The 26,058-nt window shown below is 40.1% G+C and overlaps 3 protein-coding genes across 8 annotated transcripts in view; 2 read left to right on the top strand and 1 right to left on the bottom strand.

Annotated features, from left to right (window-relative positions):
- Window positions 1–7,400, bottom strand: part of LOC135093532 (tyrosine-protein phosphatase 69D-like) — a 42,611-nt gene extending 35,211 nt beyond the window's left edge. For 2 of the 4 annotated variants that reach the window (XM_063992851.1, XM_063992852.1), the window contains exons 1-5: window positions 7,195–7,400; window positions 4,326–4,430; window positions 4,048–4,177; window positions 2,812–3,008; window positions 76–214 (exon numbers count right to left, since the gene is read on the bottom strand). In XM_063992851.1, coding sequence (XP_063848921.1) covers window positions 76–214; window positions 2,812–3,008; window positions 4,048–4,177; window positions 4,326–4,416 — 557 coding nt within the window. In that variant the 5' untranslated portion in view covers window positions 4,417–4,430; window positions 7,195–7,400. The remainder of the gene's footprint in view (window positions 1–75; window positions 215–2,811; window positions 3,009–4,047; window positions 4,178–4,325; window positions 4,431–7,194) is intronic. The other 2 variants (XM_063992853.1, XM_063992854.1) reach the window with 2 other exon arrangements.
- On the top strand, window positions 140–19,050 carry LOC135093540 (transcription initiation protein SPT3 homolog). Of its 3 annotated transcripts, none has more exons than XM_063992879.1 (8): window positions 140–280; window positions 12,060–12,207; window positions 12,361–12,470; window positions 12,995–13,103; window positions 13,251–13,474; window positions 14,216–14,344; window positions 16,299–16,463; window positions 17,604–19,050. In XM_063992879.1, exons 2-8 carry the CDS (start codon window positions 12,192–12,194, stop codon window positions 17,757–17,759), a joined length of 909 nt encoding a protein of 302 aa, XP_063848949.1. In that variant the 5' UTR covers window positions 140–280; window positions 12,060–12,191; the 3' UTR covers window positions 17,760–19,050. The 3 variants fall into 3 exon arrangements, with proteins under 3 accessions (XP_063848949.1, XP_063848947.1, XP_063848948.1); XM_063992877.1 differs by having other exon boundaries at window positions 17,589–19,050; XM_063992878.1 differs by lacking the exon at window positions 140–280 and adding an exon at window positions 11,373–11,456 and having other exon boundaries at window positions 17,589–19,050.
- A 4,346-nt stretch (window positions 19,051–23,396) lies between these two features.
- LOC135093421 (plasma membrane calcium-transporting ATPase 2-like) overlaps window positions 23,397–26,058 on the top strand; it is a 45,551-nt gene continuing 42,889 nt past the window's right edge. Inside the window, 1 exon segment of the mRNA XM_063992698.1 lies at window positions 23,397–23,827. Coding sequence (XP_063848768.1) covers window positions 23,791–23,827 — 37 coding nt within the window. The 5' untranslated portion in view covers window positions 23,397–23,790.

Genomic DNA, 26,058 nt, shown 5'->3' with positions numbered 1-26,058 from the left:
AATAGTGGTGAGAGAAAGCAAAAAGTCTTGACAAGCTGTGAGGAGACTGGTATTGATCAAACAAATGCCACTTACTCCTTTATCTTATCAAGCATCACCTTCCCCCTGAGCCAGTTCACCTCAGGGGCAGGCGCAGCAGAGAAGGTGCAGGAGAGCTGAGCCTTGTGCCCTGCCCTTACTGTGGTGTTGCGAGCCTCCCTCAGTACTGGGCTTGCTGGAGGGAGGGAAGAGACTAGTGATACACACCAAACTGGCCAAACTTTTCAACTCCTCTACAGCAGTGAGTTGGGCGAGTCTTTTCTATCCATATTTTTTTACCCTAGGTCAGTCTCTACAACACATTATTAAAAAAAGAGATAAGGTGTAGGTAAACAGGAAAAGATGAATGGAGAAATGTAGATTAGACACACACACACACACACACACAAGGAATAATAAAAAAGTTGTTGATTTCCATGATAAGACCAAGAATGGAATATGAAGCAGCAGTGTGGTCTCCTCATACATGGAGGAATATTATAAAATTAGAAAGAGTACAAAAAGCAGTCACTAAGACAGTTCCAGAGTTAAGTGAGTTGACCTATGAAGAGAGATTAAGAAGGTTAGGAATTCCCACCCTTGAAAATAGGAGAGGGGATTTAATAAATATCTAATGAATAATAAATGGTATGGAAAATGTGGCCAAAAATGTTTTATAAATATAGACACAGAGTACAAGGGGGACATAGTAAGAAGTTGAAGAAAGTTAACTGTAAAAGAGACATCAAGAAGTATAGTTTTCCTCACATAAGTGTTAACAAATGGAATGAACTCGGTGAAGACATTGTCAATGCCATAACTGTCCATGCTTTTAAGACCAAACTGGATAGATATAGTGACGGGATACCATGAGATTACTCCTCTTTCGTAAGCCATAACTAGGTAAACACACACACACACACACACACACACACACACACACAGCTGTAAGAGAGGGAGGAACATGGACAATGGCATACACTAATGTGGATGGTTTAGTTTCAGTGATGGATGAAGTGAATGAATTTATAAAAGCAAATGAACCAGACATCATGGCAATGGTACAAACTAAACTAAGAGATTCAGAAACACCAAATTTAGGTGGGGGAAAGTACAATATGTGGATAAGAAACAGAAAGATAAGAAGCAGATAAGAAACAGAAAGATATGTACCAAAAGTAGAGACAAAGAGAAGATACAACAATGACTGGTATAATAGAAGATGTGAAATAGCTAGGTAGGAGAGGGAAACGGCATGGAATAGATGGCGGAGGAAAAATACGCAGGAGCTATGGCAAAACTACACGACTACAAGAAATGAATATGTAAGGGTTATTAGAGAAGAAAGGAAAAATTACGAGGAAGATGTTATGAAGTGATAATAAAGCAACAATTTGGATTTCGGAGAGGGAGATCGCGTGTTACAAACTTACTGAATTTTTATTCTAGAGTGGTGGATATAATGCAAGAAAGAGATGGATGGGCTGATTGTGTTTATTTAGACCTGAAGAAGGCCTCTGATAAAGTGCCACACAGTAAACTGTTGTGGAAATTGAAGCATAATGGTGGGCTAAGGGGGGCCCTGCTGAGATGGATGGAAAATTTCTTGACAAACAGAGAAATGAGAACGGTGGTAAAATATAAAAAAATCATCATGGAGGGAAGTCATAAGTGGAGTACCCCGAGGCTCAGTACTTGCACCAATCACGTTTGCAGTCTATATAAATGATATGACGGAGAGTGTGAACAGCTACATGAGCCTTTTTGCGGATGATGCAAAGTTGCTGAAGAAAGTTGAAAGTGCAGATGACTGTGGAACGTTATAAGACCTGAACAAGATATCAGAGTGGAGTTATAGATGGGAAATGGAATTTAATTTAAAGAAGTGTAAGGTAATAGAATTTGGAAAAGTACAAGAAGAGTAAAAGGAAATTATGTGTTGAATGGTGTAAGACTGAGTGGAGCAGAAGAGGAAAAGGATCTCGGTGTTACAGTGACTGGGAACCTGACCCCAGAGAGACACATTAGCAAAATTACAGGAGAAACCTATAACTTGTTGAGAAGAATAAGGCAGGCCTTTGCATATACGGATGAAGAGATGGTCAGGAAGATGATCGTGTTGCTGATAAGACCTAGACTAGAAAATGCAGCAGTAGTGTGGTCGCCATACAAGAAAAAGGATATAAGGAAGTTGGAGAGAGTTCAGAGAGCAGCTATGAAAATGGTACCAAGTATCAGGGACTTGTCATATGAAGAGAGACTGGCAAGGCTACATCTACCAATGCTGGAAAAGAGGAGAGAAAGGAGAGACTTGATTGCGATATATAAAGCATATGAGGGAGTAGAGGAGGTGGACCGGAGCGACTTAATGGTCTGGGATACACGGGACACTAGAGGACATGGGAAGAGGCTGAAGAGGAGTGCTTGTAGAAGAGACGTCAAAAAGTATAGTTTTCCATATAGAAGTATTGATGTATGGAACAGTCTGGATGAGGAGATAGTAAATGCAGAAAGTATACATGGATTCAAGGCTAAGTTGGATATTAAAAGATATGGAGATGGGACAGCACGAGCATACCTCTTTTCCCATAAAGCACAACTAGGTAAATACAACTAGGTAAATACACACACACACACACACACACACACACACACACACACACACACACACACACACACACAGTTATATAAATCTTATCCTAATCCTGGAAACACAAACAGAAAAGAGAGACATCCCACATACACTCACATCCACACATACCCACCCACATCGACACACTGACGTACACTTACCCTGTACATGAAGAGTGATGTTATCCTCAGCCACCTTGTCCCTGTTAGTCTTGGTGATCTGGCAGTGGTAGTGGCCGGAGTCCCTTAAGGTGACATGCATGATGGTAAGGTTACTCCTGATGGCCCTTGGTTTCTCCTTGACAATTTCTACGTGCCACCGGTCCTCGTTTGGCCTTGATGTAGGATGGGGAACAAGTCTTTAAGGAGGATGGTGCAAGGTAGGTCAGAAAAATAGGGGAGGATAAAGATAAGAGCATGCGTGGTTGTGATGTAAGTAGTTTAGAAGAGCAAGAATATTTAAGTAAGGAAAATAGGGGGAAGATAAGGATAAGAGCATGTGTCATTGAGATGTCAGTACATTTTATTTGACAAGATAGAAAGATGTTGTGATGACAAGTAAGGGTTTTAGAAGAGAGAGAAAATGTGAGGGATAAAAAAAAGTAAGGTTTGTTTTTAAAGAGACGGAAAAAAACAGAGGTGAAAAGTAATTAAAGGAGATTTTTTTTTATTTTAGGGATGGGTAGATGTGGAATGAAGAATTAAGGGTTTTAGAAGGGGGAGGGAAATGTAGATGAAGTTGTTTTTTTAAAGGGATGGAAAAAAAACAGCAGTGAAAAGTAAGTGAAATAATTAAATGTGATGTTTTTGAAAGAGATAGTGATGGTTGAGGGATAAAGGTGTTTTGAAGGGAAGGAATGAAAGGGAAAGGGATTGGTGAAGGCATTTAGAAGGGTGAAAGATGGCAAATATGGAGCAAATACGATTATTTATAGATGGAGAATGTGGTATTTTATGTGGATGTAAGATTATTAGGGTGACATGAGTTGGGTGTTTTTGTTTAAGGGAGGGGAGGGAGCAAGGCAGGGGAGAAGAGGATAAGCAATTAATACTGTTTCCTAATACAGTTCCACATAAATTCTAAGTATAATTATCTGTTAGCTTGACTGTTCTTTGCTAACTCATGGGAAAGAGATATGAACTGAAAAAAAAAAAGGAAATATAGCAGAGATTATGATAGATTAAATATTACTAGAAATAAAGGACAAGGCCTGAAATGAGGAAGGATGAAGGCTTTACTCTCAGCAGTGAAATGAGGAAGGAGGGAAGAAATGAAGGACAGTAAATGGTGTATGTTAAATATATTAGATTTGGGTGAGCTGAAGAAGGGAGGCGAAGGTGGAGAGGACAAGGCCTGAAATGAGGGAGGATAAATGGCATACCCTCAACACTACTCACGTAATATTGTGGTGCCCATGTCGCCACTGCAGGAGGTCGCCTCGTCCCCGACAGCTAAGTGTGACATTACTTCCAGCGTTGGGTTCTATGCTGCCTGACGCAAGTGCCAATTCTAGCACTACCTGACCCCCTGTTTGGGAAATGCTCCACTTACTATTGCTGCCACTATATTCAACACCCTACACCAATTACTGATACTGCCTTTGCCAGTTCTTCCTATTGACTCTTACTGATATTTACACATAAGGCAGAACTAGAGGCATGAAATTCAAGCTCACAGGAGGGGAGGGTGAAGGAAGCCACCAGGAGGAGCAGTGGGGGCAGGACGTGTGTTGTCATGGCGGCAGCTGTGATGACCCTCTTCACCATCACCTCTAGGGACCCTGCACATGACAGAACATAGTGACATTTTAGTAATACTGCACAAGGGCATTAGTGGGAGGACCTCACATACATATTATACTGAGAATATCTTTATAATGTACAGATAAAACAGACTTAATAAAAACTGAGAATTGGTGGAATTTGGAATAAGACATGCAGGACATGCCCTTGCTGGCCTAAACCCTCGGAAGGCTTATGGACCTGATGGGGTCCCTCCTACTGTTCTCCGAAACTGTGCCTCCGTGCTTGCACCTTGCCTAGTCGAACTCTTTCAGCTCTGTCTGTCAACATCTACCTTTCCTTCTTGCTGGAAGTTTGCCTACATTCACCCTGTTCCTAAAAAGGATGACAGTTCTAATCCCTCAAACTACCGTCCTATTGCTTTAATTTCCAGCCTATCTAAAGTTTTTTAATCTATCCTCAACAGGAAGATTCTTAAACATCTATCACTTCACAACCTTCTATCTGATCACCAGTATGGGTTCCATCAAGGCCGCTCTACTGGTGATCTTCTGGCTTTCCTTGCTGAGTCTTGGTCATTCTCTTTTAGAGATTTTGGTGAAACTTTTGCTGTTGCCTTGGACATATCAAAAGCTTTTGATAGAGTCTGGCACAAAGCTTTGATTTCCAAACTACCCTCCTACAGCTTCTCTCCTTCTCTCTGTAACTTCATCTCAAGTTTCCTTTCTGACCGTTCTATTGCTGCTGTGGTAGATGGTCACTGTTCTTCTAAATCTATTAACAGTGGTGTTCCTCAGGGTTCTGTCCTGTCACCCACTCTCTTCTTATTATTCATTAATGATCTTCTAAACCAAACTTCTTGTCCTATCCACTCCTACGCTGATGATACCACCCTGCACTTTTCCACGTCTTTTCATAGACGTCCAACCCTTCAGGAGGTAAACATTTCATGCAGGGAAGCCACAGAATGCTTGACTTCTGATCTTTCTAAAATTTCTGATTGGGGCAGAGCAAACTTGGTATTGTTCAATGCCTCAAAAACTCAATTCTTCCATCTATCAACTCAACACAACCTTCCAGACAACTATCCCCTCTTCTTCAATGACACTCAACTGTCCCCCTCTTCTACACTGAACATCCTTGGTCTGTCCTTGACTTATAATCTGAACTGGAAACCACATCTCATCTCTAGCTAAAACAGCTTCTATGAAGTTAGGCGTTCTGAGACATCTCTGCCAGTTTTTCTCACCTCCCCAGCTGCTAACTCTGTACAAGGGCCTTATCCGTCCATGTATGGAGTATGCTTCACATGTTTGGGGGGTTCCACTCATACTGCTCTTCTAGACAGGGTGGAATTAAAAGCTTTTCGTCTCATCAACTCCTCTCCTCTAAGTGACTGTCTTCAGCCTCTCTCTCACCGCTGAAATGTTGCATCTCTAGCTGTCTTCTACCGCTATTTTCATGCTAACTGCTCTTCTGATCTTGCTAACTGCATGCCTCCCCTCCTCCCGCAGCCTCGCTGCACAAGACTTTCTTCTTTCTCTCACCCCCATTCTGTCCACCTCTCTAACGCAAGAGTTAACCAGTACTCTCAATCATTCATCCCTTTCTCTGGTAAACTCTGGCACTCCCTGCCAGCTTCTGTATTTTCACCTTCCTATGACTTGAATTCCTTCAAGAGGGAGGTTTCAAGACACTTATTCATCAATTTTTGATCACTGCTTTGACCCTTTTATGGGACTGCCATTTCAGTGGGAATTTTTTTTATTATTGGATTTTTGTTGCCCTTGGCCAGTGTCCTTTCTACATAAAAAAAAAAAAAGGAAAACCAAACACATTATGGTGAACATATATCAATACTGTACAAATACAATGAGTTAGATACTCACTGTCTCTCCATAATTATTTCCATAGGCCACAGAAATGATTAGTCAAATTATCAAGAGTGTTTCTATAGCTAACCCTGTAGAAATTAATATGTCATCAGAACCATAAAAAACACCTTTAAAAACCCATGTCACTTCAAGTAGAGCCTTTTGAATGAAGTGGAGGTGTGGCACAGAAGTGTTTCAGAATATGACGAACCATTGGGAAGACCTATGGAGACTAGACCATGAGAAGGAAGGCATAGGAAGGAAGAATATCAGGAAAGGGATCGTCTATGGCTGCAAAAAGTAAGAGACTGAACCTGCCAGTCTTACAGAGAGAAAACTGGAATGTTAAAATGATGGTGGTGGTGGTAGGAAACAGATGTCGTAGCAAGAAAAGTAAGGGCGAGAAACGGGCAGCGAGGGAAGTGGGAGTGTCTTGGGGGAAAGTGTGAGGCATCCCCTTTCCTCATACATCACGTGAACAGCCCTTCAATCACTCCTCACAACTGACACGACGAGCAGCAGCACCGAGCAAAACCTTTCACCTTCCGCCATGACCCCACGCCGCCCAGGAAGACGTGCACCACTACAAATAACACTTAATTACCATGTCATCATTCCTCAAGTAAGCTGAGGCAGTTTACTTTTCCCACAATGCTAAAAATTTTCTTAACTTGGAGACGTTCTAGGATTAAATGTACGTGGTATCAGGTCCCTACACAGTCATCAGTCCCCACCGGTGCCCCTGAGCGAAGAAAACCAATGGTAACTCAAGTAAAATCTATAAAAATAGGTGGAAAGAAATTTGGGAAATATCTTGACTCACACACTCTTGGCCCCCTCAAGGCGTCTACACCTCAATTCAACCCTTATTTCCCAGGCAACCATGACAATCCTCACCCCTGACATCAGCCAGCCGGGGAGACCTTACCTTCATCCTTGTATCCTGTGCGTTGCAGTAGAATTTAAGGCCTAGAAATGGTGGAAAAAGTGATAAAATATAACTTTGTTTACGGCGTGCGTCCGAGCACCACAACAACGCCAGGCACACTAGAGGCACCTGGCGGGGCCCGGGCCAACCACCCTAGGATAGGAGGGGCCATAGGCTTAAATAGGCATACACACACACATAGGCGGGTGTCCAAGATGCCTTGAAGGGTGTAGCTCTACGCTTGACACCTGGGGATGGTAGATGTGTGGGAAGGATCGTGGACGTCAAGGATTGGGTGCCATGTCAGGGGCGGCGGGGCGGGAAGGGCTGGGGCAGGACTCGGGGCTTGTTAGGTTGCTAGTGAATGTTGAATGTTGGAATAGTTAGAAGTTAGAAGACGAGAAAAACTTGGGAAGAAGAACAATGTGTGGGAATATAACCTGAGTAGAAGAGGAAACAAATAGCGAACCTTCCGTCTTGCTTTCTATTCCGCTATTTTTCGTGAGTCTGCATTTTAAAATCTAACCGCAGCAGTATTTCTTTAAGCACTACTAAAACTGCTTTTTATTTCCTAATTTGGTTCTATATATATTGTTAAAACCACTTTTGGAAGTAACGTCAACCCTCCAATTAGGAGTATTGCTAGCAAGAAACTCTCCGCTAAATTTAGCTGTCATGTATAGTCTAATAAGGATTTTTCTCTATGCGGTCAAGTTATTTTCCGAGATTCTTAAAATATCTGTAGTCACCACGGAATAGTTATGAGCAGGCTACAGTTAATAAAAAATATTAAATTTGCTGCACATGCATGTACATAATTTGTGGCACGTAAACAAACTGTCCCGCCCGATTTAAATCTTTGGGCGTGTGCCAGGAGAGCAAGGGCGGCGGGCAAGGATGAGGCGGTAAGTACACCACTTCTTGTAGTACAAGCTAAAGTGATAGAATGAAGGAAATGAGATATAGATTGACAGGCATGAAGATGAACAGGTCGATACCAGCTAGTAGATTTCGTAGGTGTGCGAATGGAGAGGTAATTATTGCCGCGAAACCCCCGCCCTTACCGTCTGTGATTTCGAGGAGACAGGCTCGCTGTCCATACAACTTCATTTGTTGTTGCAAGGTCTGGCGTAGACTCTTCTTAACATCCCCTTTGCCTAGACATCAGTACACTCGATCAAAATCGAGATCAAGAAATATCACTTTTATGTGTTGTAAACGCTAAGGTTAAGTCTGTTGTATCAGGCACTGATATCCTCTGCCATGCACAGCAATCTCCATGCAAAGCTGTTGAATTAGAATCCGTTCTTATCACAATCGATGACATTGGATTCTGCAAAATCAGGATGAAAAATGTCACATCTACCCTTGTCAAGCTCAAAGAATGTCACATCTACCCTTGTCAAGCTCAAAGCAGGTGTGCTGCTCGGGGAAGCCTTGCCTTACTCTGAGAAAATTGTAACCTTGGATGATTTACCTTCTTCCTCTATCAATAATGTATCTGCATCTGACAGCCATAACATGTCTTCTCTCCTGTCTATCACGAAAGATCACATATCTGTTTTTAAATTCCCAGAATCTCAACAAGAATTACTCGCTCTCCTAAATTCTTTCAGGAATGTTGTCTCACTCCCTGACGAACCTCTGGGTTATCACACACTCTATCCATCTGGCGCCTGGGTCCTCGCCATCTTACACCCCCACAGCTGTAGGGTGCCACACAACCGTAGAGTTTTGCTTGATGAAGCTATGCAATGTATGTTGCTCCAGGATGTTGTCGAACCTGCCTGTTGTCCTCACAACTCCCCTTTGTTACTCGTTCCTGAGAAACAAGGCGATTGGCGTGTCGTTGTCAACTTCAGGAAATTAAACGCATCTACTAATCCTGATCATTATCCAGTGCCGGGGTTAGGTGATCTTCAGTCTCTAGGTATTATGTTATCATGTCTGTATATTATTATTAAGGTTATCGTTTCCGTATTCTCTCTCTCTGATGTCATGTATTATCTATTAATTGTTCATATCTTATCGATCTCATTTTTGTTATGCTCAAATGTGAAGACGCATTTTTCGTGGGGGAAGGCACTGTATCAGTCACATCAGTCATAACAATCATTATTATATATATTCATCATCATATGTTTCACCTATTTTTAACCTTTTTTCTTTCCTATCGCCCTCTCAAGGGAATGGCACACCTCTCCTACATTCCCGCCAGTCTTAGGAAAAACACATGTACTGCCTTCCTGTCGTCCTCTCTGGTCATTGGCTACACCTCTACCATTGGTCCCTTCACTCCGTTTACAGGGACCTGACTGGTCATTTCTTCATCTCAGATTCTAAAGCCTGACCCATTTCTTTTCACATAGGTAGAGCCTGTATGCGTAGCTAGAGATCAGTTCACAGAGAGATCGGAGACAGTACAGTTCCAGAGAGAGAGAGAGAGAGAGAGAGAGAGAGAGAGAGAGCAGATTCAGATTCAGATTCAGATTCAGATAGTTTATTGACCACAGGAAAAAAATAAATAAATTATACAATTTAAAATACATACAGTTCTGGTCCAAAATACAGTAACTTTTCTTAATAGCACTATGCGAATGATATACATTAAAACTTTTATAACACATTTAAAACACAAATGCAATAGTAAAAATAAGTAAAACACATAAAATAATCCTTAAAAATGGGGCAGGAATCCAGCAAACATCACACTACGGGGGTAACATCTTAAGACTTGGAGATGCATACATAACTTTATCACTTAAACAACGCTAATAATTTATGCACTATAAAACACACATTATCATAATCAGTTCTGTCTACCAACAATTGATGAACAGTTGTGACATTATATGTTAATCTAAGGGTCAAAGACAAGGGACAAGTCTCGATGACATGTGTCTCGGCCTGCACGAGGCCGCAGGGACACAGCCTCTCCTCCATGGGAAGGCGACCACGTCCCCGACGGTTCCAGCGACCTGTTTCTACCGCCAGGGAATGAGCACTGAGACGAAGTCTTGTCCATGACACACGCTCTATCTCGTTCACTCTAGTACTTCTTGTGTATATATCATGTACTATTAGATTCGGGTTAATTTGTTTATAAAAGGTCAACCTATTTGACAACGAATTCCTAATATTAAGTCTCATTCTGTGCTTGGCATCTTCCACATCGTTAAAATCATTTATAGTCATATCTATGATATACCTAGACACTTGATCGTTGTAATTTAACACTAACCTCAGTACGTGCATCAACGGGTCATCAACTATATCGTTTCTTTCTGTCCACACTTTATGAAAATATTTCCTTTGTTTTTCCTTAACAAGCGCTTTAAGTGAGGGTAAACCTAATTCCACCATGCAAATGTCATTATTAGTAGTTATTCTCACACCTAATAATTCCTTTATGCACCATTTGTATAGTTTCTCTATAGGTTTTAAGTCACAGCTGAGCCACGATTCGCATCCATATAGCACCGAAGTAGTAAGTAACACAAGCATCAAAAACTTTTCTCTTAATATAAAATGGTACATCATTATTCCTATCGATAAAAGATATAAATTTTAAAACATGACACATCTTTTTGTTTGCATGAAGCTTTACAGCTGTTGAGGCTAATCCGTCATCAGTGAAGGGACTACCTAAATATATATAGCTAGTACAGTAACTTACTCGCATATCCTGACACAATATCATTTCTTTATCTTCAGTATTACCATTTACCACCATAAATTTTGTTTTGTCATTATTAACCACCATACCGTGTGAGCTACAAAAATCATGTAGAATCTCTATTTTCCTTATCATTCCTTCTCTAGTTGTTGACAATAATATAGTGTCGTCCATCATCACTAATATGTGCAACCATGACAGAAAGCCGTCTAAAGGACATCTTTGTTTGATCATTTGAATCATTACATTGACATATATACTAAAAAGCACACAGGATGTAGGGGAACCCTGCCGCACACCCACACTAGTGGCAATTAATGCAGTTCCTATAATACTGTTAGTATACTTGTACATACCAGCTAACGCTAACAGCATTATCACCCCACATCCCATTTGCTTCAGACATGTAAATAAATCAATCCTAGGGACACAATCATAGGCTCGTCTAAAATCGACAAACGTTATAAATAATTTAAATTTCTTTCTTCTGGCAACATCCATCAACAATCAAAGTGTTAGTAAATGTTCAGTACATCCTCGGCCCGCCTGGCTGCCTGCCTGTTCTCGGTGTGGTGCAAACCACTGGGTGAGTCGTGCACACAACACCATATCATACAGTTTAGCCACGCTGTTGATTACATTAATAGGTCTATAATTACTTGGTAGTAGCTTTGAACCACGTTTGAATATCACAAACATCTTAGCATTAATCCAACTGTCAGGGTATGAACCACTCATGAATACTGAGTTGAATAATGTGGCAATGAACACATCAGTTCAGTTCAGGGGGTGTTATATGATTCGTACCTAGAAAATGTTTTTTTTTTTTTTTTTTTTGCATTTTTTTAATTTCTTTTGATATATGCAACGTTTTGATATGTTTTTCCCTTATATGATGAGGTCTTCCATCATAAAATTCCATGGTTTCACTCGCTTTAAGACATATATGATAAGTTATTTTTCTCTTTTTCCCATATTTTCTGATATACCCGGTTTTCTTTAGTTTCCTATGAAAATTTACGGTACTCTCTGCGTACAACATTAGATAACAGGAAATTTTTATTTCTTGGATTTATGTACGAAAATTTAAATTTATATATTTTTTTCGTAAATCCAACAAATAATGAATGTATTTGTTTGCATTTGCATCTTTGTTTGTACCAGCGATATCTTTGCTTGCATGTACCAGCGGTCTCTTTGTTGACATTCTGGACCGAGACCAAGACCGAAAAAAGAGTGACTGAAGGGAGGTGAGCTGGGAGATAGAAAAAAACAATACAGCAGTGAGAGCAGAGGAGTGAGAGGACCACACAGCACCATCATGTCCTTCATTACAGGTGAGAGAGGGAGAGAGATAGTACATAAGGACACACTGTATATTAGAACACCCCTTTTTTCAAAACAGTCTTTATCCCATTTCAAATGGTTTTTAACCCATTTCAACCACGATTAATGACAGGACACCCCTCGCTCCTCCTCACCCATTTCAGACATCCAGCTGATGATGCACGGGTTTGGTGACTGTCGCAAGCCACTCCCTGAGACGGCCGCAGTCATCGAGTCTATTGTACACCAACAAATGACAGTCTTCCTGCACTTGGTGAGGTGAAGGGACGGTGCGTGTGTGTGTGTGGGGAGGGGGGAGTATTAGTTCTGGTACACTTTTACCCTCTCCAGTCTCTTTATTCAGGACAAAACTCATTCTGCCTGGCAGTGTTCTGCTCGTTTTTTTTTTTTTTTTTTTTTTTTAATTAATCAGCTTGTTTTTCCGTGAATTAGTTTTTATTCACTACCCCCCCTGAGCCCCCCGATCGCCTTGAAACCTACACTCATTCACACAGAAAGTCACAGTTATGGTCACCAGTTTTCAAGGGTATTTTTCGTGATTCCAGTGCTAGTTTAATCCTTTGACCGCTTCTTGGAACATGGCTTTAATCACAAACTACTCAGACATTTCTTTCCACTCTGCAGCCACGTCTAAATGTTATACTTGTTGCAGATTCTAGTATTCTTTAGATTTTCTCATTATTCTGTGTATGTGCTTCTTATAAGTTTTTGCAGTGCTGTTATCTAATTGTGTGTCATTGCACATTTAAAATATTAACACAGAACATCTAAACACAGGCCACAGACATTGCAGAGCAGCGTGGCACAAGGGTGGTGGGGCCTGAGGACATTCTGTTTGTCATGCGACGAGACCCACTCAAACTGCAGAGACTCGTACACTACATGGGTAAGTCACTACCTAGCATAACCACCACCATTAGTATTACTATTACTACTACTACTGCCACTACTACTACTACTACTGCTACTGCTACTACTACTACTACTACTACTACTACTACTACTACTACTACTACTACTACTACAATTTCAGGAGTTAGGGACCTTTACCAGAAGACCCGTACCAGCACCTCCTCAATGTCTGCCAACGACCTCACAGAGACATCAGCAGAAGGCCCAGAGATCTCAAGAAAGAAACTTTGCATTAATTTTCTACAGATGATTGACCAGACAGGACAGTATGAGCCACTGTATTCCTCCTCCCTGCATGACCCAGTGAAGACAGAACGGGCGTCTCGGCTTGATACGCTGACGCAGGTATTGTTGGTTGGGGTGTGGTGGTGTTGGGTTATGTTGTGTGGGTGTTTAGTTAGTTTCTCTTGTGTGTGGTTTGTTTTTGGGTGTTTTGGTTCTTGGGTTAAGGTGTTTGCTTGTGTGTTTGTGTGTTTAAGTTTGGGTCTGGTAATTTAGTTTCTGTGTTTTGTAGTCCAATCTGTTTGTTAATCCATTCCATGTATTTGTTAAGAAAATTCCGATGTTTGCTAAGCCAATCCAGATATTTCCTAGCCTTGTCTATATTTTGCTTATCTTATCCAGATATTCACTAATCTCATCTAGGCATTTGTTAATATAATCTGAATATTTGCTGAACTAATCCAGACATTTTCAAGCCCAGTTCATACATTCACTAATCAAATCCATATATTCACTAACCTAATCCATATTGTAACTAACCCAGTCTATACTTTGCTAACCCAGTCATACTTTGCTAACCTGTTTCATACAGTAACTAACCCAATCTCTGCTTTGCTAACTCAGTTATTCTTTACTAACCCAATCCATACTTTACTAACCCAATACAAGCTCTAGTAATCCAATGCAAACAGGTTTCAATACACTTATCCTAATAGAATTATTTATTTTTTTATATTATTTATTTATTTATTTATTTATTTATTTATTTATTTATTTATATTTTTACCTTTAGCCAGAGCCTCTTAGACACACACTCAAAAAGTCTAACCAGAATCCCTCTGTTCTCTCTCTGTCTCTCTGCAGGGAATGTCGTGTCAGCGTTACAAGGAGTACTGTGAGGCGAGGAGAGCTTCCTTCTGTCCTCGTCTAAGGGTCAACAAGTTTCGAGACTGGTTGCTTGGCGAGGAGAATAGTGACGTGAAGCTGACACAGGTGAACTTTTTGGCTTGTAGAGTGTGGCAGAGCAGTCCCTGTATACCCCTGTGTGTTTATTTACTCAGAAAACAAAGAGGCATTTTTAGAGAAAGAAACTGTGGGTCTTGGTCATCCTCTTTTAGAGATTTTGGTGAAACTTTTGCTGTTATCTTAGACATATCAAAAGCTTTTGATAGAGTCTGGCACAAAGCTTTGATTTCCAAACACCCTCCTACAGCTTCTAACCTGCTCTCTGTAACTTCATCTCAAGTCTCATTTCTGACCGTTTTGTTGCCACTGTGGTAGACGGTCACTGTTATTCTAAATCTATTAACAGTGGTGTTCCTCAGGTTTCTGTCCTGTCACCCACTCTCTTCCTATTATTCATCAATGATCTAAACCAAACTTCTTGTCCTTTCCACTCCTATGCTGATGATACCACCCTGCACTTTTCATGTCTTTTCGTAGATGTCCAACCCTTCAGGAAGTAAACAATTCATGCATACATATGCAGCTGTGCAAGCCTTTGCTCATCCATCCACCACCTGTCCCTTCTTTCCTTTTTTCCTCTCCCTCTTTCTTCTTGTCTCAAACCTTCCTCCCTGTCACCTTTCCCCCTTATCTGTCAGAGATAAGGGATCCTTGCCTCCCTTCCTCCATCTCTCTCTCTCTCTCTAGGAGGGTACTGTGTATATTTGTTATGTTACGAGCATCTCAAACTTAGTAGTGCAACTGTGCTCATTTTTATGTATTTTTTTTTCAAAAATTGTGATAATTTTTTTTATATTACTTTCTGGTTCCCTGGAACAAATAAATTTTTTACCGTAGGTTCTTCAGTCGCCATAACACACATTCCCTATAACAAAGGCTATATTGGAACAAATCAAGTTTTTCATGTACCCTACTGTGTGTGTGTGTGTGTGTGTGTGTGTGTGTGTGTGTGTGTGTGTGTCTATATATATATATATATATATATATATATATATATATATATATATATATATATATATATATATATATATATATATATATATACATATACATATACATATATTATGTAGGAAGGACACTGGCCAAGGGCAACAAAAATCTAATAAAAAAGAATGCCCACTGAAATGCCATTCCCATAAAAGGGTCAAAGCAGTGGTCAAAAATTGATGAATAAGTGTCTTGAAACCTCCCTCTTGAAGGAATTCAAGTCATAGGAAGGTGGAAATACAGAAGCAGGCAGGGAGTGCCAGAGTTTACCAGAGAAAGGGATGAATGATTGAGAATACTGGTTAACTCTTGCGTTAGAGAGGTGGACAGAATACGGGTGAGAGAAAGAAGAAAGTCTTGTGCAGCGAGGCTGCGGAAGGAGGGGAGGCATGCAGTTAGCAAGATCAGAAGAGCAGTTAGCATGAAAATAGTGGTAGAAGACAGCTAGATATGCAACATTGCGGCGGTGAGAGGCTGAAGACAGTCAGTTAGAGGAGAGGAGTTGATGAGACGAAAAGCTTTTGATTCCACCCTGTCTAGAAGAGCAGTATGAGTGGAACCTCTCCAGCCATGTGAAGCATACTCCATACATGGACGGATAAGGCCCTTGTACAGAGTTAGCAGCTGGGGGGGTGAGAAATACTGGCGGATATATATATATGTGTGTGTGTGTGTGTGTGTGTGTGTGTGTGTGTGTGTGTGTGTGTGTGTGTGTGTGTGTGTGTGCTGGACCTAAAAATGACAACAAATATCACTTAGATTAAGCAGAGAGGAATATAGCACAACAATAGAGCAAGTGAAGTTTGATTATTATTCAGAGTCAACACAGTGTAGAGTTTAAGGCTGGAAATTTTAGCTGAGGTACTATTTTCACTGAATCCTCAGAACACTTTGGTAGAGGCTGGTGACACAGGCTGAGACACCACTTGAATCACCACCTAGTTTTGTATTGAAGCCTTCAGAGGTCCTTACTAACACCTTACCATGCTCTCAGCTGGTTCTGGAGATGCTGAACCGCCTGGCATATGAAACGGTGGCCCAGATAGTTGACCTGGCGCTCCTGGTGAAAAGGGATGCAACAGGACACAACTCGGATCTCTCTCGCTTCAGGACGCCCACTGCCTTCAATCCAGATTACCCCAGTGTGTTCATCCATCAAGTGAGAATATGATCTTGACTTTTATATTGGGTTTTAGATATTAGTAGTTTGAATTGGGGAGTTTTGGTGTGATATATTGAGGCTTGTAGGGGTTAGAGGTATTTGTTTGTGTTGGGTATTCAGGGTCTTAGAGGTGAGTGGGTTAAATATGGAAGTTTTTTTGTTGCATCATTGAACTTGCTTTTTGTTGTGGGTATTGAGGGAGGAGAAGTGACTGAGAATTGATGTTGAATATTTAGTGAGGAAGCTAGGCAGGAGGAATGACTCAAAGGTAAACTGCTACTTGAATATTTAGTGAGGGTGTAAGGGAGAGGAAATGACTGAGAATTGAGTTTACATGAATATTTTGCCAGGATGGAAGGCAGGAAGAATGACTGAAAGATGACAGCTTCTTGAATGCTTAGTGAAGGTGTAGGGAGGATGTCTTCCCTCTGTATAAAATGCCGGGAATGTGGAGCCGTGTCACACACACTGACTCCCTCACTGGAGGGACGACTGTGTGAAATTGTGATTGGCTGAGATTGAAAATTAGAAGAAAAGGTAATGAAGGATTGTAATTGGTTGAAACTGACAATTGGAAGAAAACGTAATGAATGAAAGTCAAGGAATAAAAAGAAGTTAGTGAATCAGAATAGATAAAAGAAAACCAATTGGAAAAAGATGAGATCAGGAGAAAAAAACAGCTCAGAAAATAAAATTAGAAGAATTAGACCAAATCAACTAAAAAAAAAGGTAGATAGATCAACAAGCAAGTGAAAATAAAGAAAATTGATAACCTTGCCCCACAAAAAGAAAAATATTGGCAATCCCCCCGAAAAATCAACACATCCCCAAAAATAAAGAGGATTTGGTAACCTCACCGAAAAATAACAAATAAATAAAAAAAAAACTACCTCACTTAGAAAACTACCAAAAAAAAAAACGATTGATGAACCTTACAAAAAATCAACCACAAACCAAAAAAAAAAGAAAAATTATCTCACCTCCCCAAAAAAATCAACGCGGAAAAATACAAATTAAAAAAATAACCAAAAAAATCAAAACAAAAACAAGAAAACAAATGATGCAAACCTACCAGGCCTCCACAGTCCCACATTTTAGCATTGCCACACTTTCCCTCCATAGAGCGGTTCCCTGCAGGAGATTGGCACCGGGGACGAGCACTGCATCGGCATGGACCCCATTACGGCCTCAGAGGTGCGGGAGGCCATGCGTCGCTACTGGGCAAACAACTCTGTCCTGGCGCCCTTCTCCAAGATCCGGTCCCCTATTGCCTGCAAGCTCCTCGCCGCATGAAGTGGTGTTGTGTGGTGTGGTGTGGTGTAGTGATGTTTTTGTGTTTTACTTCATCTTGTCATATTTTTTTGTTTTTTTATTATTATTATTATTTTTATTTTTATTTTTTTTTTTTGTGTGTGTGTGAGTGAGAGGAACATGTGAGGTGGTGTGACGTGATGTTGTGTGGTTGGGTAATGTCTTATGTTATTTCACTTCACCTTGTCTCCTTTTGTTCCTTTCTTGCCTCATATCTTGTTTTTTTTTCATTTATTTATTTATTTATTTATTTATTTATAATTTTTTAAATTTAATTAATTAATTTATTTATTTATATTTTTTTTTATCTCTGTGTTATCTGAGAGAGATGAGAATGAGAGACTGGGATGACACGTGATGCGATGTGATTGGGTAATGCTTCATCTTCACCTTATGTCATTTTGTTCTCTCCACTTCATATATTTTATTTATTTATTTTTCTATTTATTTTATTTTATTTTATTTTATTTTATTTTCATTTTCATTTTATTTATTTATTTATTATTATTATTATTTTTTTTTTGTTTTTTGTTGTTTTTTTGTTTCTTATCTGAAAATGACAGGAAGTGATTTGAAGTGATTAAGTAATGTTTTATGTCACTTCACTTCATCTTGTCTAATTTCACTCTCCTCTCATGTCACCTCAACTAGGACCCTTCAAATGTAGTGGAGGTGTTGGTGCAGAAGTTTTTGAGGGAATGTGGAGTGAAGGGAGGAAGTTTGTAGGGAATTTTAGCAGTGTGGAGTGAAGGAATGGAGTTTATGTGGAGTTAGAGGGAGTGTGGAGTGAGAGAAAATACAACACTAGGCATTGAACATTTGAAACACCCTGTTGCTCCTCTCCTTGTTATCATTAGAGTCATCAATCAGCGTAGATATTCTCTCCACCACCACCGCCATCACCATGACTAATTCCTCTAACTAATATAACTTTTTTTCCTTTTCTCATCATCCTCATTTTCATTATTTACAAATACCATGCAAGCCAGGGCATTTATTTGGGCATTGATATTTGTACAGTACATTTACTAACTGGGCATTCATTTTCAGGGTTATCGATTTAAGATGTGTTTTGGTTCGAGTCGTGTGTGTGTGTGTGTTATTTTCAGAGCTGGCCGTGATGATGAAAAGACATTATCACGATAACTGGTAATTGATAACTGGCGATAAATTTATTGCCCTATAACTGATAACTAGTTAATTGATCAATCTAGAATTTCAATACCAGCAGTAGGGATGTTGATATTTCAAATAAAATGTCATTAAATCAAAATTTTTATTTTTTATTTTTGTCTCAAGAAACTTTTCTTTTTCTTTTTTCCCCTTCTCTTTTCTTCTATTTCCTTTTCTTCTCTCTCCTCTTTTCTCCTCTCCTTATTTTGAAATAACAAAATAAAAAAAAAGATAAAAAAATTAGAACAAACGTAAACAAGATTAAATGAAGCATAATAATTACGAGAGAGAGAGAGAGAGAGAGAGAGAGAGAGAGAGAGAGAGCACTTTATCAGTATAGACACAGGCACAACAATAAACAAAGGATGGTGTGACGAGTATAGACACGCAGGTCCTCATAAGTGGCAGGAAGTGACGTAAGACGCGCTAATGGGCCTATTATGTGTCAGGTGATAAGGAATTCCACGCTAACACGGAGATTCATGATGATGATAAGAACAAAGAAGAATAAAAACACTAACAAAATAAATGGGAGAAAATAGTTCGATTTGAAGCTTCATAAAGATAAAAAGAACAGGGAAGAAGAACAAGGATACTATAAAAGGAAGGGAAAAAATGAGAAAATTTTTTTTTTATTAATAGATTTGAAGGTTCATGATGACTGAACAAGAACAAGAAAGAACAAGAACACGAAAAGAGAAAAACAAGAAAAAATAGATAAAAATTGTTCGATCCATAGATTTGAAGCTTCATTATGATAAAAAGCAGGACAGAAACAAGAGAAAAATAACAAGAACATGAAGAGAGAGAGAGAGAGAGAGAGAGAGAGAGGGGGGGGGGGAGAGAGAGAGAAAAGAAAATAATTCAGTTCATGGAGTCGAGGCTTCACAATAATAATAATATGAAGAACAACAACAAGAATGAGAAGAAGAAACCTGAGAAGAACAAGAAAAACAACAAGAGGAAGAAAATACGATAACAAGAAAGAAAGAAAAGGAAGAAAGTAAAAGAAAACCAGTCGATCCACAGATTCGAAGCTTCACGACACAAACAAACCCAAACCATTTTAAACCAAACCTTTACTATTTTCGTAGAATATTATATCCTACCCCTTGACTAACACCACCTTTCTCTATGATAACGAAGAAAACACAGTAGTAGTAGTAGTAGTAGTAGTAGTAGCAGCAGTAGTAATAATAATAGCAATAATTGATATCTTTTTACGCATTCTTGTCTTTCGTTTTTTTTTTTTACTGACATGGCGAATAGGAAGGAAGGATAAGGAAGGAAGGTAAAATAAACTCCTTTTTTACTCATTATCTGAAGGAACTGAAAGGTGGAGAGAGTAGGAGGAGGATGTGGAGAAGAGGTGAAGAGAGAGAGAGAGAGAGAGGGAGAGAGAGAGTGTGTGTGTGTGTGTGTGTGTGGGGAGTAAAAATTGGATGTAATGTGGAGTATATTGCTAAGTTAGTGAAATTTTTAAGTAATGTGGAGCGAAAGAAGAAAGTTTTGTGGACTTTATGGAATGTGGAATGAAGGAATGGAGTTTATGTGGAGTTAGAGGGAGTGTGGAGTGATGGAAGGCAATGTGAAGGATGGATCGTTCTATGTGGAGTTTTAGCAGTGTGGATTGAAGGAACAATGATGTGGAATGAAAGGAGGAAGTCTGTGTGGAATTTTAGCAGTGTTGAGTGAAGGAATGGAGTTTGTGGAATTACAGGAAGAATGAAATGAAAAAAAAAAGTAATTTAAAGCAAATGTAGAGTGGATTGGAATATTTCACAAGTATACAAACACTGGTAATTATTAAGATCGTGCTCGCTGCTCTATTTCCTATTGTTTTCAGCTCCTACCTCCTATAATCTTGGGAACCTGATGGGAAAGTGGGGTTTTTGGGTGCGAAAAGCTTAAATACAGTCAAATACCGCTCTTTTCCAGAAAAAAAAAAGTAGAAAGCTACTGCCGCTGCTGCTGTGATGGACGCCATGTTGTTGATCGGAAATCTCCAGAAATCTACAGTCAAAATATCCAGAAATCTGTAGTCAAAATATCCAGAAATCTGTAGTCAAAATCTCCAGAAATCTGTAGTCAAAATCTCCAGTCGCTTTCCACTCTGTACGGGGACCGGCACCATAGTGTTTTTTTTTTCGCAATTTTTGTTGCCCTTGGCCAGTGTCCCTCCATAAAAAAAAATTAATTAATTAATTAATTAATTAATTAGTTAAAGAAAATAAAGACGTCTGATTTTAATGTTTTGCCTTGTTAAAATATCTTACTTTAATGTTTTGGCCAGTCAAGATATGCTATTTCAGTATTTTGGCAATTGAAGATGGCTGATTTTATTGCTTTGGCTAGTAAAGAAGGTTGGAGTGCCAGTCAGTTCCTGCAGACGACACAGCATTAGTGGCAGATAGGTGTGTGGAGGGAAACCGAGGGTTACTGTAGGAAAGAGTAAGTAAAGGAGGTGCAGCAGGGAGGCAAGCGATATTTGTCACCTACACCTGAGATAGTGAGTCAACGGTGCTTCTATAACCAGTGGGTGGCGGGGTGGCGGGGGTGGCGGGGATGACGCAATAACTGTGCGCGATCCGCTGGGTTGGGGTTCGAAACTAGTTCACACCGCTTCTTGATGAGAGAAAGTGCCTTCGTAATTTCAGCAGCTTTGTCTATTGAATACACCCCATAACCTTTGTGTGAAGCCGAACGTTTACACTGAGATACGAGAGAAGAGCGAGAATTAAGCCTTTTAATCATGAACACGAAACACAAAGATTACAAGAGGACAAGACTTAGTGATCCTTGGTTGAGCTGTACTATATTTGAGGAAGGGAGCGAGGTTAAACAGTTTATCAAATGGGGAGTTGGAACCATATTCTGAAATGCCTCTGCGCCGCATCTCCACTACTTTCCAAATGCTTTAGTTGGAGTCACGAGTTTATGAGGCTGTTTTTACGGTTGCAGTGATAGATTATAAACATTTCTACATTATTAACGGGAGAAACACTTTTGAGAACCTGTAGCCTTTGGAAATACTGAGAGAGCCTTTCTGAATGTGAAGACCTGGCGTTACGGGTGAAACTCTACTGAAAATCGGGGAACGGGGGCTAAGGTCTGGAAAGGAAAGAGAGCGAGGTGTCACTAGCTTCATGATTTTCAATACGAAGTGGGCAAGATTTCATTAAAAGATTATCATAGTGGCTTATTTGACTAGAAAATCGAGCTTGGTGAGTCTCGGTGGCAAGTGACCAATATAAAGAGTAAATTGTCACGTTATTTCTGTGCGCATTACCAACCAGTCATGAGCACGGGGGAGGCAGGAGACTGAGGGGACTGCCAGGGAGTTCAGTGTAGTCTGCACAGGCGGGGAGTGAGATACTGCGCCGCGTCCCCGCCTCGCCTTGCACACCCTCTGAGTTGAAGTGAATTGGAAAGATAAACAAAACGAAAGACTTGGAGAAAAATAAGAACTAGCGATAAGTCGGGTAAAGAAGATAATTATTCACGTTTGTATTGATTGGTTCGTAAAATGAAGGATAATGAATTTAATTTGATAAGAGGAGGAGTGATTTAAGAGGAAGAAGAGGAGGAGGAGGAGGAAGAAGGAAAGGAAACAAGTAAGAAACGTGTTGTAGGAGGAAGTGGAGGAATTGATAAACTAAGAGGAAGACAAGGGGGATGATAACAAGTGATTAAAGGAAATAAAGAAGAAAGAAAGGAGGAGGAGGAGGAAGAGGAGGGATAATAAGTGATAGAAAGAAGATAGACTAGAAGAGGATAAAAGATAGTGTAGAATAGAACTGTAGTAACGAAAAAAGTAATAGAAGATAAACGAAGGAAGAAGAAGAAAAGAAGAAATCCACTTGACATCAGAAAAGAAGAAAAAACGAAATAATAGAATAGAAGGAAGAAGGACAAGAAGGAAGAAAAGAACGAAAACAAGAAGAGAAGAGAAAGAGAATCGTTTAATAAGAACTAGGAAGAACAGAAATATATGAAACCAAAAATAGAATAAGTGCAAGTGTAATACGAGAGAGAGAGAGAGAGAGAGAGAGAGAGAGAGAGAGAGAGAGAGAGAGAGAGAGAGAGAGAGAGAGAGAGAGAGAGAGAGGAGAGAGAGAGCAACGACAAAAATACTAATTAAAACTCCGTAAAAAAGGAAGAAAAAGAAGAAAAGGAAAATAAACATAGAAATATATTTATAAAAAGAATTTGGAAAACGAAGGAAAATAAGAACGATAAGAATAATAAATAAAGCAAGAAAACAAGAGGAAAAGAGAAAAGTGAAGACGTGAAAGAAGACGCAATATAGAAAGAGATATAGACACAGAAAAAGAGAAACGGGAAGCGAAGAGAGAGAGAGAGAGAGAGAGAGAGAGAGAGAGAGAGAGAGAGAGAGAGAGAGAGAGAGAGAGAGAGAGAGAGAGAGAGAGAGAGAGAGAGGAGATCAGATAATCAAAACACAGAAAAACAAAAAAAAAATCGAAACCAAACAAAACAAAGCTAAGAAAAAAGAAAAAGAAATCAAGAAAATAAAAACGAAAGAAGAAAATATATTAAAATTAAACAAACTTAGAAAAAAAAACTTAAAAATCAAGAAAATAAAAAAGAAAGGAGGAATATCCAAACCACCACCACCACCACCACCACCACCACCACCCCAATGATAAACAAATGCTGACCAGTCGACGTAACATGGCAGGGGGTGGAGGAGGAGGAGGAGGAGGAGGAGGAGGAGGAGAGAGGGGCTTCAAAATCACGCCGCAAGACCTCCGGGAGTTAATGGCTGCCAGGGGCTCTGAGGACCTCCCCCTCCTGCGCAGGAAGTTTGGAAAAGTGGAAGATGTCTGTAATGGCCTACTCTTCCAATCCTACTGAAGGTGAGAGAGAGAGAGAGAGAGAGAGAGAGAGAGAGAGAGAGAGAGAGAGAGAGAGAGAGAGAGAGAGAGAGAGAGAGTGTGTGTGTCGGGAGTTGTCTGGCGGATGTGATATTAAGGAAAAATGTTAATTATTAAGGTAAACTGTGATAAATTTAAAAGGAAGAGGAGGAGGAGGAATACTAATAAGAAGAAAGACGGAAGAGGAAATGATAGCGTAGAGAGAGAGATAGATAGATAGATAGATAGATAGATAGATAGATAGAGAGAGAGAGAGAGAGAGAGAGAGAGAGAGAGAGAGAGAGAGAGAGAGAGAGAGAGAGAGAGAGAGAGAGGAGAGAGAGAGAGAGAGAGAGAGAGACTTGAAAACGAGTAATATTTCTCCTTTTCTCTGCATGTCTATGTATCTGACTCTCTCTCTCTCTCTCTCTCTCTCTCTCTCTCTCTCTCTCTCTCTCTCTCTCTCTCTCTCTCTAACTGCAGGTGCGTGTGTGATGTCATTTTTAACTTTCATTTTCTTTTTTTCATCGTCTTCTATCTCTGAAATGTTTGGTTATACAAGGAATCATACAAACTTGTATAGAAGGACAGAGAGACTGAGAGACAGACAGACTTCGATTATCTATATATCTACTACTTCCTTTTCCTTCTTTCTTTTTGTTTTCTTTTTTGCGTTCGTTCGTTCGTTTTTTTCGTTCATTCGTTCTTTCGTCCGCCCGTTCGTCCGTCCGTCCGTCTCTTCCTTCCTTCCTTCCTTCCTTCCTTCCTTCCTTCCTTCCTTCTCAAATATCCAACGCCTATTATACACTGTGTAACACGATTTTTGTCCTTGGGTAGCAACTGTTATTTTCTATTTGCTTATGTCTAGAAAACATGAAAAAACACTGGATATTTATTTCTTTTGTGGCCAGGATAATGATATTTATGAAATTTTCCTATTCCTATTGGGAGAAAGTGGCGAAATTTAAACTCTCATGTGCACAAAGTAGAAACAAAAATGACATATGATACAAAAGTAGCATTTATTCATTTTAGGATTACACAAGTGAGACAATAAAACATTACAAATGAATAGCTTTCCGCGATCTACACTTATACTAGAAATTACTTTCACGAATCAGCCCCCAAATATAGTCTCCCATCATGTCTTCATTCTACGACCCTGGGTGGCGGCGTTCGAAGTCCAGTATATCGTCGTGGAAGCGCTCGCCTTGCTCCTCGAAGTACGCCCCCATGGTCTTAAATCTATCAAGGTGAGCGTCCAAGGAGGGACATCCTGCAGCCCATCTTGCCATAGTTTCTCACCAAGGTCTCAACAAGCTCCACATAGTTTTCTGATTTGCGACTCCCCCAGGAAGCCAAGAACCACTGCGGCAAAGCTGTTCCACTGCTTTCTCTGTCTTTTGAGCTTCTCGGGGAACTCCTTGCACTCCATGACCTTTTTTTTGTGGACCGACGAAGGACACCGGCATCCACATTTGCAGCAGACAGCTTAGGGAAGAAATCTTAGAGATCTTGAAAGCTGCAGACTTCTTATCTAGAGCTCTGATAAATGATTTCATAAGGCCCAATTTTAAATGCAGTGGAGGAAACATTACCTTTCTTGGGGTCCAACAATGGATCCCACTTTACGTTGTTCTTCCCGACACTAAACTTGTCCGCTGTGGCCAGTCCCTCTTGTGGTAGTGTGCCGCGGTGTTACGTTGCCCCAAAGGCAAAAATAACAAGGAAACTTGGTAAAGCCACCTTGGAGAGCCATCAAGAAGGCCATCATTTTGAAGTCTCCGATAACCTCCCGACCATACTCTTCTGATTTCAAGACATCTAGCAAGATCTCGACACCATTGTATTCCTCTTTGAGCTGGACAGAGTGAGCGAGGGGAAGAGATGGATACATTCTTCCGTTATGAAGCAGCACTGTTTTGTGGCTCCTGCACGACCTGTCGATGAAGAGTGATTCCAATTGCCTCAAACAGAACAGTCACATTGTTTCAAACACAAAGCTCATCTTGACGAGTAAAAAAGCTTGAAAAATGCTGGTGACGCTTTTTCTGACCTGATATTTTCACAGTTTCACCAAACAGGTTCCATTGCTTGAGTCTCGACCGTCAAAAGCTCGGCATTGGACTTTGTCAGACCAGGATCTCTGATCAGGTCGTTGACGTCATTTTGGCTGGGGGTAGTAAGGGTTCCTCTCCTCAGTTGCACCTCTGAAATCTGGACCCATGACTTCA

Source organism: Scylla paramamosain, chromosome 43 (genome assembly GCF_035594125.1).
Source record: "Scylla paramamosain isolate STU-SP2022 chromosome 43, ASM3559412v1, whole genome shotgun sequence".
Taxonomy (NCBI): domain Eukaryota; kingdom Metazoa; phylum Arthropoda; class Malacostraca; order Decapoda; family Portunidae; genus Scylla; species Scylla paramamosain.
The sequence above is the reverse complement of the archived record's forward strand: the minus strand, read 5'-3'. Positions and strand labels throughout refer to the sequence as shown.